The sequence below is a fragment of the Nomascus leucogenys genome, chromosome 2 (assembly GCF_006542625.1).
Source record: "Nomascus leucogenys isolate Asia chromosome 2, Asia_NLE_v1, whole genome shotgun sequence".
Classification (NCBI taxonomy): Eukaryota; Metazoa; Chordata; class Mammalia; order Primates; family Hylobatidae; genus Nomascus; species Nomascus leucogenys.
In genome coordinates this window covers 41,432,348-41,451,494 of record NC_044382.1, presented here as the reverse complement: position 1 = coordinate 41,451,494, position 19,147 = coordinate 41,432,348, and the positions used below count along the sequence as shown (strand labels likewise).

At 41.9% G+C, this 19,147-nt stretch overlaps 1 protein-coding gene across 2 annotated transcripts in view; it reads right to left on the bottom strand.

The window, feature by feature from the left end:
- Positions 1–19,147, bottom strand: part of SPOCK1 (SPARC (osteonectin), cwcv and kazal like domains proteoglycan 1) — a 529,839-nt gene that overhangs the window by 279,102 nt on the left and 231,590 nt on the right. For both annotated transcript variants that reach the window (XM_012504877.2, XM_003266422.3), the window contains one exon: positions 16,326–16,371. In XM_012504877.2, the coding sequence (XP_012360331.1) occupies positions 16,326–16,371 (46 nt within the window). The remainder of the gene's footprint in view (positions 1–16,325; positions 16,372–19,147) is intronic.

The window sequence follows — 19,147 nt, the reverse complement described above, 5'->3', positions numbered from 1 at the left end:
GTGCAGTAGTGCAATCTTGGCTCACTGCAACCTCCACCCCCCAAGTTCAAGCAATTCTCCTGCCTCAGGCTCCTGAGTAGCTGGGATTACAGGCACTCACCACCACATCCAGCTAATTTTTGTATTTTTAGTAGAGGCAGGGTTTCACCATGTTGGCCAGGCTGGTCTCGACCTCCTGACCTCATGATCCACCTGCCTAGGGCTTCCAAAGTGCTGGGATTACAGGCATGAGCCACTGTGCCTGGCCTATTTGCTTTTTTATACTTATCATATCAAAGATACTTTTCCAGATGACCACATATGAATTTTTTTATGCCTTTTAAAAGCTGCTGAGGGATCTCAGGATTTGAACCCAGTTTCTCAGTGGTAAAATGGGCACAACCATGCTTTCTTTATAGAGTTGTTGTCAGCACTCGAGATTGTGTACACGTGCACACACACAAACATTGTCAAGAGGAGTAGCAGTACAGGCATGCAGCAGGTGCTCAATAAGTGGTAATTATTATTTATTCAACAGCTATTAACTCAGGATTTACTTTGCATCCAGTCCTATGCTGGACCCTGGAAATACAGCAGGGCACAAGACAGATATAAAGATGTAAGCCGGCTCCCAGGGAGAGCACAGCCTAGCCAAAGACAAGTAGCAAATAATTCTTTAAAATTATTAAATTACGGCAGGGCGCGGTGGCTCACGCCTGTAATCCCAGCACTTTGGGAGGCCGAGGAGGGCAGATCACGAGGTCAGGAGATTGAGACCATCCTGGCTAACACAGTGAAACCCCGTCTCTACTAAAAATACAAAAAATTAGCCAGGCAAGGTGGCGGGCGCCTGTAGTCCCAGCTACGCGGGAGGCTGAGGCAGGAGAATGGCGTGAACCCCCGGGGGCGGAGCCTGCAGTGAGCCGAGATCGCGCCACTGCACTCCAGCCTGGGCGACAGCGAGACTCCGTCTCAAAAAAAAAAAAAAAAAAAAATTACGAAATTGCAATTGTGTAACAATGCAAAGCATAGCCTATTAGGAGAAGGCGGTCTAATCTAGTCTATGGTCAATCAGAGAAAGCTTCCTGAGTTAGTAACATGCAAACCAACACCTCCAGAATGAGTTGGATAGGACACAGGAAGGGGCCAGAAATATGCTAAGCTGGGGAAAGAGAATATGTGCAGACCCTTGTGGGGGCAAGCTATGTGCTAATTATTATAATATTATAGTGAGCTCTTAAAGGAACAGCTAAATAACTAAAAGGAGAGCTCTAATTCACTCACTTTTTTTTTTTCTTTTTTGTTTTTTTCTTGAGACGGAGTCTTACTCTGTCACCCAGGCTGGAGTGCAGTGGCGTGATCTCAGCTCACTGCAACCTCCGCCTCCCGGGTTCAAGCAATTCTCCTGCCTCAGCCTCCTGAGTAGCTGGGATTATAGGCGCCTGCCACCACGCCCAACTAATGTTTGTATTTTTAATAGAGATGGGGTTTCACCATGTTGTCCAGGCTGGTCTCAAACTCCTGACCTCAGGTGATCCACCCGCCTCGGCCTCCCAAAGTGCTGGGATTACAAGCGTGAGCCACCGTGCCCAGCCTAATTCACTTTCTTAATTACAATTCTCCCATCTCCCCCCATGCTATCTGGAAATTTATACCAGCAGGATAATTTTCCATTTGGTACATTTGAAGAATCAAACTCATAGAGGAAAGCATGGTTCTAAGAAAAATGGTACACATATAGAGCAATACAGAGCAAAGGAGAAAAATGTGGATGACAGTCATGATCACACAGCAGCCACTGAGAATATTGCATGCAAAAGTTCCTACAGCATGAGTTACTTAATGTCAGGCATTATCTTTCCAGACTGATCCCTGCCCTGTCATACTTCGGCCTGAACATCCCTGCAGACAGAAACAGTTCTTCCCCTTTCTCTTCCAGGGCAGGCCAGCTCATTGTTGACCAGATATAAACACTAGGCACATAGTTTCCAAACACATAATAATGCCTCTTCATCTGAGAGTGGTAGGGCCTTTTCTTTGGTGTCTGAGATAGCATGATGTTCTAAAAATGTAAGAAGTTGTTACTTGATACACTAACAAAACTACAATTAATCTGGCATGCAGTTCAACTCTCAAACAACATGAGCTAAATCAGAAGACAGGAATCCCTAAGAGCATGCCCTTTGGGGCTGTGGCATGGATCTGTGGATACAGCTCCACACTTCGAAGCTGGACAACAGCACACTGGTAGAGACACGCATAGGGACTTTTAGGGATCTAACCCACCCCTCCAGGTCCTCGGTGATTACTCTGTAAAGACAATGACTTCCCATGCCATTCTTTATTCACCCGCTACTTGCCTCCCCAAGCACCTGAATGTCAGGCAAAAGCACTTCCATTTCTAGAGGACAAAAATCCCTCTACATGAGCCTCACAGTGAGAAGTCACACTGCATTTGGAAATGTATGCCTGCGTCTACAGCTCTGGATAGACAAAATGGGGCACCAACATCATTTATTCCCCTGCTTTTCTTACCAAAGACAATAGAATCCACTCAGAGCAATAGGTTAGTTCTAAATTCATGAAACTGAAGCTCTACAATGAGTGGGTAGGTTGCTTTTCTTTACTAGTAACATCCAGTAATTCTGCCATTTTTCTTTCTTGCTCCCTTGTATTTGCAATGAATGAGGCTTTGATTGTAAAAGACAGACCTAATTTACTTATTAGATATTCTTGCAAAGCTGCATAGTCATAACTTTGGTAAACTGAATCTACCTCAGACATACCAATTAGGCAGGCTGTTTGAGGAAATTCTATGGGGAGTCATTGTATAAAATAAATTATCACCTCTCAACAGTCCTGCCTTATCATAGAACTGCCTAAACTCAAGGTCAGAAACAATCTCAATAGTGTCTCTGTCTTCGTCTAATGTTCAATTCCCCCTACGTCAAACCAGCCATGTGGCTGTCTACTCTTACATGTACACATCCCAGGAATGGTGTCTCAGTCTCCCCTATGGCAGCCTACCCCGTCCTCACACAGCTTGGGATATGAAAATGCCATACTTGGATTGAGCCAAAAGCCATCCCTTTGCAACTCCCACCCTCTAAATCTAGGGCTACCCTTTGGAACCAAATAGAACCCTCAACTCTCTGTGAGCAACCTACAAATATCCAGGTATGGCTACTATGTCTAAAGGAATTCAAATGTCCACACACTGCGCCAGCTTATGTTGAGGCTGCCCCCAGTTCTAGGTGTCCCACCATGCTACCCCTGCTTTTAAAACTATTCATAAAACACTCAAAACCATTTCTGGGTGAAGGAATCTGTGCCTTGCTATGAGAACAGAATGATGAATGCTCACTCTTCATCTGACAGTATAATTTTATCATTACAAACTGGGAATTTCTCCTCCTGCCTAATCACTGATAGAACAACTCAGGATCGACCTCGCTAAAAGCAAAAATCATAATTATTAGCAGACGCCTGCCAACATTCACATGGCTTATATCCAAAAATTATATTTTTCCCAAGGGTATATTTTTCTCCTACAAATAATTTTATCTTAGCAGGGTCACTGCAAAGAGATGTGGCTTAAAATTAGGCATTCTGTGGATTTCTATTGGTATTTTTTATGCCTGTTTCATAATACCTGCTTGAAAACATTACAAAATGAAACTCCTGCATGTACACACTGTGGTAATAATGTGCCCAAATTCTTCCACCATGAGAAACACTTTCCACTGTCAAAAAAAAATTTATAAACTCCACCTCCCCTTGACCTCTCCAAAGATAGCTATCATGCTAATCGTTCTGTTAGTTGCTGAGAATTTTATAATGACAAGATCTAATATGGATTTGCTAATGTCTTTAAATAAGATGTGGATTTTATTGAGCACATCAACATCCACACACGTTTGAGAAACATATGTAAATATGCACGTATGTGGGCAAGGAAAGCATTTCCCACCCATGTAAAGCCCACACTACACTGTGAAGCTCCACATAACACTGCCCTTGGCTCTGGTGGCCTATAGGGAAGAATGCTGATATTCTTAATCCATCATTTGCCTGTGGGGTCAAACTAATCTACAGTGTTAGCATGGAGGAAGGTAACTATGCAGTCAGGCATCAAAGCTCTAGTTTGGATTCTGAATGTCTAACCAACAAGACTGGCTCTGCCTCCCATTTGGCTGAAGAGAGAAGAACCATATGCTTCCATTAATTGGCAGCACAGATCATCTGAACTCCTTGTTCCTGCCAGGAAAAGCCCAGAACTCTCTGTTCCCAATGCTAATCAGTTACCAGCAACAAAACAATCAGAGTATTCCCTGATGGAGATGCAGGCCAACCATTCTTCCTGATATTGTCAATTTCGTCCATGTATCAAGCAGGGCCTTTAGAAAACAGTGCACTCTGAATTATTGAGTTGACTTATAAAACTGTACTTTGGCACTAAGCATCATCGTATACTGAAAGATCTTGGATGAAGTAATCATAAAAGCTTACTGGGGTATTCACTGCCAGATACTGGCGAGAACACGGGCCACCCTGATAAACCCCCTTCTGAGAACCCACAGGAGGAAAGCATCTCTGGCCTCACTACTATGAATACCTGTATTTCTCCTGAATACCTGCCTTGTTTACACACCATGGGAACATAGTGGTGTGTGTGTCCTTCTCTGCTTTGTTAGGAAGCTCTGAGCCCAGTTACAGAAGTATACAGAAACTTACTGGGCATGTGATGGAGTAACAGCATACCTAACATGGCTTTGCTATGCCTTTAATTTACTTATACTCAAATGTTTTTTCTTATACTCAAATGCTTTCATCTATTCGTGTTATCACTTGACACTAATATATGCCTATAAGTTGTTTTTTGGTGAATGAGGCAAAGACAAAAACAAAAAAAGACATATCGGATTATCATGTATTTGGTTACAGATCCAAGGACCACTGAGTGACAGTTCAAGTTCCTGCAGGGAAAGTGAGCATTCACGGACGTGAAGCGAAGGCAGGAGGAGAACTCAAGTGCATTGATCACCATATATTGAAGTTAGGAAGGGAAAGGGGGAGCTAGAGAGGAGTTCAGGGCAAGGGCTTGAGAGTGGCACAACCCTGGGCAAATTTAGGACCTGAATGTTACAGTGGCTCCAGTGGGCTCGGAGGATAATTTTTCACCTAATTAGGGATTGTCCTGCCTTGGCAATGACTGCAACTGACATTTTCCACCTTCTCTAGCCCTTTCTACCATGAATTTTGGAGCCAAAGAAGAAGATGAGCAGTGCAGGGCCATCTACTGTACACAGCACCCATCCTCTGCTAAGCAGTTCCTCCTGGCCAGGCTGCCAGTGCCCATGGAATTACCTACACCCTCCTGGCAGCAAGGAAACTCAGCACCTCACATCATCACTCTTGAGATCACTTGGGTTCCACTTTTGTTCTTTTGGAACTGGCATATGTTTCTAAATCATGGTGGCACCGTATTCTGTATGGATTTTTGAGTATGAGACTTGTGCATGTGTGCATATATGAGGGCATGGGTTGTGTTTCCCTCTTTTAAAGGCTAAACCACTCCATCTCCAGGTGATGGAGGCCACACAGAAATAGCAATTCAGGCTCTTATGCTTATTACAAGTGGCTTTAGGCCTTGTACTGGTCCATTGTGTGCTGCTCTAATAGAGTATCATAGACTGGGTAATTTATAACAAACAGAAATGTATTTGACTTATGGTTCTGGAGTCTGAGAAGTCCAAGATCAAGGGGCTGCATCTGGTGAGGCCCTTCTTGTTGTCTCAGGACATGGGGGCAGGCATCACATGGTGACAGAGGGCAAGAGGTCAGACTCGCAGCCTCAAGTCCTTTCACAACAGATAGGCAGGGCTCCATTCATGGGGGTGAAGCCTTCATGATCTAAACAGCTCCCCTACACCCCAGATCTCAACACTATTGCATTGGGGATTATGTTTCCAACACATGCTTGTGGGGGGAACATATTCAAACCACTGCGGGCCTCCTGTGGTCTCTGAGCACAGTCCCAACAAAGACAACTTCTGCTCAGGCAGTCTGTCCCCAACTCTGCGAGGCACTGCCTCCACCCCAAGGGCTACGCAGCTGCACCAAGTCAGAGGGACCCCAAGGATGCATCAACCTCCAGCGCATGCATGCCACAAGCAAAAGACAAGAAGAGAAGCCACAAACAGCCCAAAGGTACATTTACCCTCTTGCTGTATTTTTTCAATAATTGATTTTCCAGCACTGAAGAATTAAGTTTCACATACAAAAACAAATGTTCATTTCCAGCTGCTTTTGAGCAATCTGTAGTCCTTACAATGCTGACCCAAGCCCTCATAACCATCGTCAGCTAGAGTTGGGTCAGGGCTGCTCTCTGCCGGTGGCATGGGTGTTAGTTTGTCCCAGTCCCACCACTTCCAGTGTTACTGCATCAGGCCCACCTTGCTATCTACAATCCTGCTCTGGCTGTTTCAAGGTGCCCAGCAGAATGAGACTTGAGAGACAAAGGGAAAAAGTGAAACAGCCTACTAAAGTAATGATTGACATTTCCTTCATATCTCTTAACAAAAGTATTTTTAAAAGAAGCATCCTATCTGCATTGAACTGAATGTTTGTGTCCCCCCAAAATTTATGTGTTGAAATCCCTTCTCCAATGTGGTGGCATTAGAGGAGGGCCTTTGGGTGGTGATTAGGTCATGAGGGTGAACCCTCTTGGATGTGATTAGTGCCATTATCAAAGGAACCCCAGAGAGTTCTCGAGCTCTCTTTCCCCCAACATGAGGACACAAGAAGATGGCCATCCACAACCTGAAAGAGGGCCCTTATCAGCACCCAGCTATGCTGGCACCCTCATCTCCAACTTCTGGCCTCCAGAAATGTAAGAAATAAATTTCTACTGTTTGTAGGCCACCTGGTCTATGGTGTTAGAACAAGCCCCAAAGGACTAAAGCATGATCAGATTTCACTTCTGTAGCACTGAGCGATCAGCTATCAGAAAACATTTCTCCCCACCAGATGCTCCCCTTCCTCTCTCCCTCCAAACACCTGCCCATCTTCAGAAAGGCCCCCAGGTCACCTCATCTAGGATCCTTTTTCTGACCTTCAACCAGGAAGGATTAATCCCTGGCCTGAGCCCCAACTCTGCCAGCTTCTGTCAGGGCACCTCAAACACATCCTTTGAGTGATTTTATTTCGTGGGTCTCTTGGCTCTGTAGACCACAAGCCCCCTGAGGAGAGCACTGTCACACTCCCCTCCACAGTCCTCACCAAGTCTGTGCGTTCTTGATTCAATGATTAACTGATCAATGAGCTCACACCCTGGTGGAATAGGCAGAGACATCAAAAACCACTAAGATCCTTCCCAATATGAAACACCAGAAGAAGACAGCAGTACTCTATCTCCTGCCAAAGCTTTCTTGCCTTTCTCATGTGCATTCTGAGATTGAATCAGGAGTTTTACCCCTCATGCCACATGTGTAATGAATGTCATAATTTCTATGTTACAGACAAGAAAACTGAGGCACCCACTTAGGTACACACAGCTATTAGATTGAAGAGCTAGAAAATGAACCCATTCTCTAAGACTGCAAAGCCCCAGGGCCTTTCCACTATACTACATTGCCTTTCATCAGGCATGGTTTCTGGGACAGAATGAACATTTAACAGGTTTCCAGCAGTTAATTGCTACACAGTACAATTGAGGAGCTGAACAAAACAAAACCCCCATCTCGGGCCTGAAAGGTATAGAGGACGCAGGTGATGCCTCCAGGTTTTTCTCCAAGCAGCCATTTCCTGATTGGGAAAACGCAATAATCCATTCTACATTCTCAAATGAGAAAAATTTAACAGCATTATTGATTGATTTTAAAATTCAGCTGACATTTTTTTCCCTATTGAGAATTTTCCCAAAACCAAGGCTGGTTCATTAGGACTCAACAAGTACAATATAATTAATTCAGGGACTGTTGTTCTAGCAGGTGGATTAACAGGAAGGGTTTTTTTCCCCCTTTTATACAACTAACACCACATTTTATGAGTTTGGGGAAAGGTAATAAACATGCCTTTAAAATGGATTCATTCATGCTGAAAGAACCTCTTAAACACAGTATTAGAAAGCTGCAGTGCCCCATAATTGCAGGGAGAATTTTACCACCCTTCATCATTCACTACGATTCCCTCCAAAGGGCGGAGCACAACCCAGAATGGCTTTTGCTCCTTGGTTCTAGGGGCGCAGAGTCCTGAGAGCTCTTTGTGAAGTCAGGGTGAAGCCAGAACACAAACTCATAGCAGACCCCAGCACTCAGTGAGGAAAAGGAACCTACACAGTTCCTGGCAGAACTGACTGAGCAGGAAGAAACACTCTTCGTAGAGAACATACCACATACCCACTCCTTGGCCCTTTGCAAACATGATCTCTCCACAAATGGCCTACAAGACAGCTGTGATTAGACCCACCTACAGATAAGAAAACAAAGGCTTATAAATCATTCTAGTATAAAGACACATGCACACATATGTTTACTGCGACACTGTTCACAATAGCAAAGATGTGGAACCAACCCAAATGCTCATTAATGACAGACTGGATAAAGAAAATGTGGCACATATACACCATGGAATACTATACAGCCATAAAAAAGGATGAGTTCAGGTCCTTTGCAGGGACATGGATACAGCTGGAAACCATCATTCTCAGCAAACTAACACAAGAACAGAAAACCAAACACCACATGTTTGCACTCATAAGTGGGAGTTGAACAATGAGAACATACGAACACAGGGAGGGGAACATCACACACTGGGGCCTGCTGGGGGATGGGGAGCTAGGGGAGGGATAGCATTACGAGAAATACCTAATGTAGATGAAGGGTTGATGGTTGCAGCAAACCACCATGGCACATGTATACCTATATAACAAACCTGCACGTTCTGCACATGTACCCCAGAATTTAAAGTATAATAATAATAATAAAACACTGAAAACAGATGAAAAGTAAAGACACATGAAAGTAAAAAAAAAAAAAAGAAAAAGAAAACAAAGACTAGATAAGTCAAGTTATTCAAATGTATACAGTAAGCTTATGGGAGAGGCAAGATTTAATTTGAGCACTTTCAACTCTTGCTCTTTCCTCTACAGCTCACAGTGTCCCACAGGATTCTGTAGGAAGAGACTTCTTTGGCCTTTTTTGCTTTTTATTCTGAGCCCTCTCCACCCCTGATGGTTAAAAGGCCCATTTAATTCCATTGGTTTTCAGTTACAGTATATTCATAACTCATTAGCTAAACTATAACCTTTGAAATAAGAGCATCATGCTTCAAATTTTTCATTTTTCCTTTATGAGAAAACATATATAGAAAACTATTCTGCCTGAACTTAACTACCATAGCTCCGAAGGACTTCAGCAACTATCTCATCTACCCTCTTTATTTCAGAGATGGGTGAACTAAAGTCCAGAAAGGATATGTGATTTGCCCAAAGTTGCACATTTTAACAGTGGCAGAGCCATGTCCCACCTCAGTCCTCCTCCTGGCATCCCACACTTTTCAGGCCAAGCAGTTTACATTTAAAAATACTAGGAAAAAGCAGCCCCAATAGCAAAACTGATGGAGTCAAGAGAAACATCCATCAGTAGGGGAATAATTGAATTAATTGTGATATATTAATACAATAGAATAGCACAACATAAAATAATTCATTAGATCTACAACTATCAAAAAAGTTACCTCAAAAGCAATGTTAAGTGGAATAAACAGATTAGAGAGGGAAACATTAATTTCTATTGCAAAACATATAATGTAACATTGCCTGTATACATACACATGACATAAAAACATAAGGACATGAACAGAAAAGCAAATTAATGATATGGTCACCTTTAGAGAAAAGAAAATGGGAAAGAAGAAGGGGCACCCATGAGATTCAAATTTTATAGCTGATGTTTTATTCTCTAAAATAAGCGAACAGGCAAAGGCAGACAAAGACAAAAGAGAAAACATGCAATCTGATCAAACATCAAGGCAGAGAGACTGAGTTAAAGTAGGAGCACACTAATATTTGAATTAATAGCTTTCTGTTTCTTCCCTGGAGTACTGAATTAGAATGTTTAAAAATCAATACTCCAAAATTTTTTTTAAATAGGACTATCTTATTGTCACAATGAAGAAACAGAAGAAAAGATGGCAGTGGGAACAGGCTAATTAGGCTGGAGCCAAGTGTGCATGTCTGGGGCAGAGAGTAGGTTAATGTGAATAAGATGAGTAGTTGCTGTTGGGGAAAGCATATTCCTAATTATGTGGAAAAGGCAAAGGTGAGAGGGAGAAACCAACCAGACCAAACATGAGCGAGCCAGGAGAAAAGTATTAAGATGCTTCCCACAAACGAGGCCAGCTGCCTCTGAAAATCCACAGCTCCAGGGATCAGATAAGGTGAACAAATTCTTAAAAAAACTGAAAAACTTTCAAGGCCCTATAAATGCTAATCAGAGGTTCTTTTAGGGTGAGGCTAAACTCCACATTATGAAGAAAGCTATGGGGGCTTAAGATTTCTATTAAGCCTATTATGTAAATTTTCAGATTAATCTAGAGAAGGAAAACTCCCCTTCTATGGAAGATTTTTAGAAATAAGCAATCTTGAGTCCCCAGGCACCCTTTAAGACCTTGGCAAAACACAAATGCTGTGATAATCCACTGGGCTGGCGGTTCCAGAAACACAGCTGGAACATGAAAAGAACTCCCTCCTTTTGAGTTTTACAATTTTTGCCTCAAAATAGTTCAGGGCTTTGGTCAGGATTTGAGTTTGTCAGGATCTGGGTATAATAGACTGGAAGTCAAAGGGTGAGGTCTTTCTTTTCTTCTATTCATGAGAACAGCATGAGTGAAAGGGGCCCCTGACTCTGAGTTTTATTTTTATCTGGAGATCAATTTCTACAAGTTCACATGCTGCTTTGAAGATCACCAGCAACATCTGAGGTTTGTCTACAGCCAGTCTGCTCTGGAAGAATGATTAGTATTCACTCCAGAATAAAAAACATCATCTTTAAAACCAATGTTTATACACTTTATCTAAAACGTTCATTTACTCCACTTTAAAGGAATCCACTTGTCTCAGGAAAGTCCCATGCTAAATCTCTTCAGCCATCAGTCCTACAATGGCTTGTCTCCTCAAGTGGAACTTCATAGCCAAATAAATTGGGGGGGGGGGGTTCTTTCCTAAGTGCACCCTGGCTCCAGCAGAGAACCTGTTAGTGTTCCATCACTTTGAGACATCTTCATGTAATCAGAAGTTTTTTCTAAAGTAGTATAGTGGTTATATACATAAATTACCTTCCAAACCCTCCAGTGCACAAAAAATCCTTTTGTTCAGCAAAAGTACTATAAATAAGTTTCCATTTTCTTCTTCTAAAAGAACTAGTTAGGAAGCTTTGAAACACCTTGTTAGAATTCACTTTGCTGTATGTTCACCCCCTATTCAATGAATCCCCAAAGCATTACCTTTATTTTATTTTTACAACAGCTTTGTGGTTCAATAAGTTCTATCTTTCATTCCCCTCCAGACCCTCATCATGCCATCTCACTTAAAGGCAAAAGAGACAATCCTTGTGACAATACCTTTATTATTTGCATTGAACGTAACTGTTACCAGCAAGTGTTGGTTGTACAGCATCAGGGAGCCTGGTCCACATACCAAAGGCACAGACTGCATAAGACCAAGTCATAGCAAAAAACATCACCTCAACTAAAACTGACCTGTCATCTGTATAAACACTTGACATATTAAGGATTTCCCTGTTACCCAGACCAACTCTCCTCACTTCCCTGCCCCCAGTAGGACCTTGGATGGATGTCTCTGAGGACTGATAACTGGCAGTGTCCCCCAAGAGAGGTCTTCCTTAGTGTTGTCCCTATTATCTAGTTCAGTGCGTTTAAACATCAGGCATTTGGTAACTGCTTATGGAATGAAAGATGGAATGAACACATTAAGAGCCTGAACCTCTTCAGCTCCAATAATGGGGATCTGGAGTGTACCAGTACGATGACCCACCACTAGTTAAGACAAGCCAGTGTCAGTGTAGCTCTGAGAGCTTCAGAGCATCACAACTTGGAAGGCCACCAGAAAGGAACAAAAGGAGAAGGGAATAAAACCAAAGTGGAATGGGAAGAAAGCCACTAGAAGAGGCTGCTAAACAGGAAGAGAATGAAAACAATCAATGACTTGCTGATCACTTGTCAAGCACTTCCTATATGCCAGGCATATTAATTCACTTCATCTTCTCAGTGCTATTGTTGAAAGTACTTATCATTATTGCCATTTCCAGACAGGGAGATTTAGAATCAGAGAAGTTAAGCTACTTGCCCAGGATCACACAGCTAGTAACTGACAGAGTCTAATTCTAAACTTGGAGAATCTGACTCCAAACCCTAAGAACCCAGACTGCACTTACCAAAGTGTATCATGCCAAATACATTACTTCCTCTGAGTATCTGATAGGTGTGTAGTGGAAAAAAATTGAAAATATGGTCACAAGCAAATTTGGAAAATGATAGGTTAAATGGGCTTCTTTACTGAAAGACGCCTCAGAGTTTTTAAGTCGGTAATGAGCATGTGAATTTCCAAGAGATGAGGGTATATGTGTGTCCCTTATTTGACCATCAATGGTTTTCTTGGGGAAGCATCTTGCTGACCCAGATCCCCACTGAGAAGCACTAACCTCATATGCGCTCCTGAGTTTGTCAGGGGCCAGTTAAGGGAAGGTGCTGGCAGGGCAAAGTGGCAGAGGCAACCAAAAGCTCCAGAATCACCCCAGAGCTCTGCAGCCTCAGCCAGCCCTTTGAAGGTCCATCCAGGGGCCTTCATTTCTCCTGACTATGCAAGATAAGAAACCCATTTGCATTGGCCCATGGCTCTCTCAAACCGTGCAGCCTGCCCAACTCTCTCTGCACGGTGTCTTTCTCTGTGGACTTCACAAGGGAAATTTCTCACCTGAGTTAATCATTGCCTTCAATTCTGAACTCCTGTCCGTCCTTTCTGTGAGGAGATTTGGCATTAAATCATTACAAGACACAAGGATATACTACTTATGCCACTTTACCCTAATCTCAGGAAGAATTCTTAGAAAAGTCTGAAGTTGATGGCCATTATACTCCACTGACAGAAACATTAAAGATTCACTTAAAGATCACAAGTTAAAGACATTCTGCGTCTCATCATTGGAGAGCACCAGGTGAGATACTTCTCTTCTAACTGCCTTAGAGTCAATTATATGATGATAGCACTCGCTCCATGAAGCCCTATTGTTCAAAGTTCAGTAAATATCTTTAAGCAGAGACAGCAATTACAGCTAAGTAACTATTTCTGGAATACTTTGAGTCTTCTAACTATTCACCACACCAACACAACAATCAGAAGCTGCATGGGCATTTCAGAGGTCAAGCTGGAGAGCTGAATTGATAAGTCTGACCACCGGTGACAGCCAGAGCCCAGGGCTCCAAGGCAATGAATGATGCCATGAAGAAGTTACCCAAAAGTCCTAGAGGAGTGACATCATTTAGCAAGTACGTTTATGGGTTCCTAATTATAGCTGTTGAGTCACCAAACCAAATTCTCTGAAATACTGCCCTCATCATGTCACTCTCCTGCTCAAAGACTTTCTATGGCACCCCACTGCCAAGAAAACAAAGTTCAAATTTGGCAGACTGGTATGGAATGTCCCCTTAACCCATTTCAAATCCACCTTTCTGACTACACTATTACCAGAATTCTCTATGCTGGGCCTTCCTTCCCCTCCTCTCCCTCTACATTCCAAGCCTACTCCACACCCACCTCCCTCATGAAGCTCCTTCCATCCCCATCCTAAACCATATTTGTCATCTGAAACTCTGAAGACACTCTTCAACAAGTTCTATTTCTACGAACTAAAACTTTCCCCCAACCACAAACCCATTTTAACTATGTTTTATTCTTTTTTCAGCTCAGGAGAGGAAATGACTCCTCTCTTTGGCTGTCATCTTCCACTGGAGTTCAGTAATTCTCCTATTTTCTGGAAGATGAAATGCTCTACATCTTCCATGACTATGGTTTATATTTCACCAAGTGGTGTCAGCGCTGATAGAGTAACCTCCCATTTTTATTGAGCCGCACACAATGTAATTGATGACATCTGCTGGGGCTGATATTTTAAGTGAAGGCTATTCTCAGCTCTGCCTGTGCTGCTCATGGTTCTATATATAAATAGCCAACGGCAGCTACCCCTGAGATACAAAGTGGGGATACTCAGTTAAGGTCCTTAATTATATCCTATAAAGTCATAAGGTTTTCTGGGAGGGTTAATCTGAGCAGACCCAGTTTTCAAGCCTGCAGAGCTAGAAAAAGAGAACAGGATGGGGCTCTGCTGGATATAGCTGCCATCATTCCAAGGAGAGAAAAATCCTTGTTTGAACTGTTTACCTGCTCAGGTTTAAAGACGGTGATTTTGTGGTTCTCAAAATTTCTGTGTTAACTCCCAAACCAAGGGAAGCTATCATTTATATCCCAAGTGGCAAATGACACCTAGCTTAATGTATTCCTTCTCCAATGTGCATTAGTAAAAGTAAAAATGTCTTCCCTCAGGAGAGTGTATTCATTTGCAAGCTTTGGCAAAGAGTAATTTTGACAGTTATTTAGGCAACATTTGATCCTTATAGCACAAGAACCTATTTCTAGTTCTTAGCTAAAAAGAATCAGTTCACAGCGACTGTCAATTGAGTTACCTTTGCAAGCAAAAGCCTGGTAGGGTTGTTTGCAGAAGGCCTTGTTTATCAGGCACAGATAGGGTATTTGTTGCTCTTTAACTACCAGTATTCTTCATAGATAAAGTTTCATCCTATTAAAAAGTTTTAAAATTTTTGATCACTTTTAATAAAACATTTCTAAACTAAATTACAAATGCCTTCATATGCTTTTGAGTGAATCATTGTGATGATTCAGTCATTGTTAGGATTGTAAAGGAATAATTCGGTTACCACTCTAAGGCTGCTAAGACGTGTATAGTCCAGATACAGCCTCCAAGGGAAGGTTTTGCTGGACACCTTGCCCTTTACACAAACATATACAGTTCTCCATCTGTAGATTCGCATGCTTCCCTGAACACACCTGCATCACAGCCATTAACAGATCCCACCACAATTGTTGACTGATTTATTTCCCTACTCCCCACTCTGAGCTCCTGTAGGGTAGGCACCACAGCATTTTTGCTCTATCCCCAGTACCTGGCTTGGTGCTTGTGCATACAGCGAAAGCTCAATAAATATTTGAGAATGCTAGCATACATGAATGAAAAAAAATGTTACACTACTTCAAAGCATATGATAAATGTATATATGGAAATTTTAATACTATTTTTGCTTATGAGAAAACCAGAGTCCAAAGGTAGTGACCCATTAAACTGACAAAGCAGAGGGCAGAAAGGAGCACCTTCCTCCATGTCACATGTCAATGCCTCCCTCAATTTCTTCGTATCAAGTTGACCATCATGATCACATCGAATACTCACATTACAGAACTGAAGCTGATTCTCAGAAGCATGAATGCTTTGAGATGTGGTAGGTAATACTCTTTCATTGTGTTTTGGCATTAATTCCATATGAACACATGAAGTGCAATCTACCATCATTTTCAACAGCACCACACATGGAACAACGGGGGAAGGGATGTGATTCATAGCAGGTCCTCACTGTGTCTTAAATAACTCACAGGAGGACACTGTTAGTGATTTACAACAGCTATCATGAGAGACTGGTTTGGTGCTTGCTGGCGGAATGGGGGTGGAGAAAGCCTTCTGTGGGCTGTGCTTAAACCCAAGTAGTCACCGAGCTAACTCCGAAACAGGCTTCTATTTAGAAACCATGAAGAAGTTATTTAACAAATAAAATCGCAGTACCCTTGAAAGTCTCCCAGGATTAACCTTTTTCTAGAAAGAAAGTTTCATTCTTATGGCTCATGTGAATTAGGCAAGCATCTCCAGGCATAGTCTGTTCCATGAATGAAAGCACTGCATTCAGCCCCACAATTCACCATGTTGATAATCAAATTTCACTTTTTTTTAAACAAAACCAATCAATGGTTATATTGGTCAAGTCAATTAAAAGAAATTGTTTAAATCAGCCCTAGATATAACCTCAGACAAATAACTAATTTGAAAAAATAATTTCTATCACCCCAGTCAATTCAGTCCCCAAAGTCAATAAAATAACACCGCTAGCTGGCCCTTGTGGGAACATTAACTCAGCATGCAAGGAAGGAAAAATGAAGCCACATTTACCACAGACTATATAGCAAGAAATATTGCATCCATTACCTTGGTCAAAGGGCTTGTTGGGATTCCAGTTTCTGAAATAATCATCCTATATAAGGAAAAAATAGAAAACAAAGGTCAGAGTTCAAAAAGCTTCTCACATAACTGCATAAAAACCTGCCTTCCTTTTCACCTCCCAAAACACAAAGGAAAACACTGAAAGCTTAGGAATTTTTCCCAAAACAGGCATTAATGTGTAATAAAAAAATATCAATTTCCTTTTCAAATTCCTGTCTTTCAAACTGTATGTATTAAATACTGGGAATAGTAAAAACATTTCAGCCCAGTATGGAAACAGCGCTGCTCTTCTTAATTTGACATATAAACCCAGACACCTTCTAAGTGCAAGGTGTATTTGCTATCAATTATACTGTAGGTGATGCCTTGCTGCTCTCAGTTATGATTAAGCCTCTGTGTTTGTAACAGCTGATAATTCAACTGTCAACATTTCTTTTACATAGAGACATGCATCTTGTGGTGCACAGTTCCAGTTTTTCAATACTCACAAAACCTAAAAAGAGACAGCCTTCCAAATGTTAGAATTAACCAAAGGCGTACATTTAGCTTAATACCATTTGTTCTGGGTATGGAAAGATGAAAAAACAAACACTGGCCAATCTGGTCTCTTCATAACCATGTCTTTCTTGCATTTGGGTTGCATCAATTTATGCTCTGAGGCTAGGCAATTCATTACTTTAAAATTGCAAGGATCTCAATCACTCAATTCTTCATAGCTATGTTAACTTCTTCCCCACTCCTAATAACCCTTTCCTTCCTAACAGCCACCGTGTACTCCCTTTATTCTCCCCATCAGCACTCTTTGACCCCATTGTTTCCCGGCACACCCACTGTATCAGCAAAACTGAACAGTTTGCAAGTTGAAGAGGTGTCACCCATGCACATTATCCCCATAGCATCTTTAAGGATTTGTCCCTTTGTGGTTAATATTCAATTGCTTTGCTATATGTGTTTTTGGCAGGCAGTCTGCATGCTGCAGTTTCAGAAAGCTGTCCAAAATGAAGCCTCAATATCTCTTCTGGAAAAGCTAATTTACATCAAACTGCACAATTAGTTTAAATTATTGTCCATGCTGTGTTCTGATGCAGTTTCTCTCTGACACAATCTCCTGTGAATTTTATCAGCCTCAGTGTCATTCAATTACGTAGCTTTATTATATCCTTGTTGAGTTCACCTAAGCCCTTAAATAGATTTTAGGAAACTAGCTTTAGAGTAAAATCAGAACATATTGTTTCCTGGCCAGTGATTCCATCTTCCAAAGCATTAGGAAATAAACAGCTTCCTCTGGATCCAGAGGATTCAGCACTAAATTATTTTTAGTTTCAAAGTTTCAAAGAATTGCCCATTTTGCTCTGGCTTTAATTTAATAGAATAACTGGCCTTCTCACCCATCTGGTTAGGGAGTCTTTGAGTTCTTTACCATGAAATATCACTGAGGAAATTTAAAACAATCTCTCTGCAATATCTTTCCCCATTTATAAGTTTAAATACAATCCCAAACTTTTGGAATTGTGCTGTCAGAAACTCGGCAGCCACTGTTAAAATGATTTTAAGTTAAAAGTTGGATGGTAGATAGGAAATTTAGCACCCAATTTCTAGGTTTGATGACCAAAGTGTTCTTAGCCTTAGACAACCATGTTACCAACATTTTCTGCTATTCTCAAGGGCAGAAGAGATAACCCAAGATGAACTCATTCTCACCAGTGGAGAAAAAAAGGATCAAACCGTTCATCCTTCCAACTGTGGTTTATCGATGCTGTCTCCACATACAGAAGATGGCATCACGTATAATGGCAATGTGGAATCTTGTGAAATATTTTCTACTTGAACATGCTGTTCTAATAGATAAAGCCCTTGGAAGCTCAGGCTGTGTGTCCAACAGGGAAGGGCTGGAACCAAAGACAAGTTCCTTTAACTTTAATTTCACAGGCCACATTCTCTTTGATGTCAAAGAAAGGTTTGAGCAAGTCTCAAGAACTGGATATTCCCTAATGATTTCAACATACTTTATAACTTGGATGGAATTTGAAGCGTTCTTCTGGACCTTGCCACTTTTTCGGGTTAACTATAATTACCATTTTTACATATTTCTTGGGGAAAAATCACAGTTTTAAGTATAAGGCCTCCAAAAGTAGCTATCTGCATTAGAATATTTAAAACTCATTGCAAATGTAACAACACTGCCTAATTGCTGCCAAAATGTGAAAGTACACCTTGAGTGAAAACTCATTATACAAAATGAGTCCTTCAAACAACCCCTTGCCCAGCCAGGCCAAGCAGGGAAGTAAAATGATTCTCTGCATCTGATTGCTTTTGCCCTGCCTCAGGAAAGTGGACTGCCAAAGCAAAACCCAATGAGCCAGAGCTGATAAAACCTTGGGTGTCACTGCTTTGGCTGCAGCTGAGAGGGGAAACCTCACATCAGGGGCCAAGATCATGAACACATGTGAAGGACTCTAGGCACCAGAGCCCACTTGGGGGGATGGTCACTGAGCATGGGGGAGGGGTCTCTTAGCAGCCACTGCTGCAGTCTATGTCAGGGAATAAGTGCTGGAGCATACGTGATCACTCCTGCACACTGTCCTAGCTAGGTTCAAGGGCTTCCACACACAGTGAGTACAAGCAGGCTGTGTCCTAGCTAGGTTCAAGGGCTTCCACACACGGTGAATACAAGCAGGCTGGGCTGCATCAATTAAGTCACTCTGTGTCTGGGAGAATTCTGGTGAGGCACAGTCCAAACTCAAGTGGAGAAAGCCAAAGATAAAAGACAAAAGAGAAAAGAATGGCTCCTCTAGAGCTTCATGAAA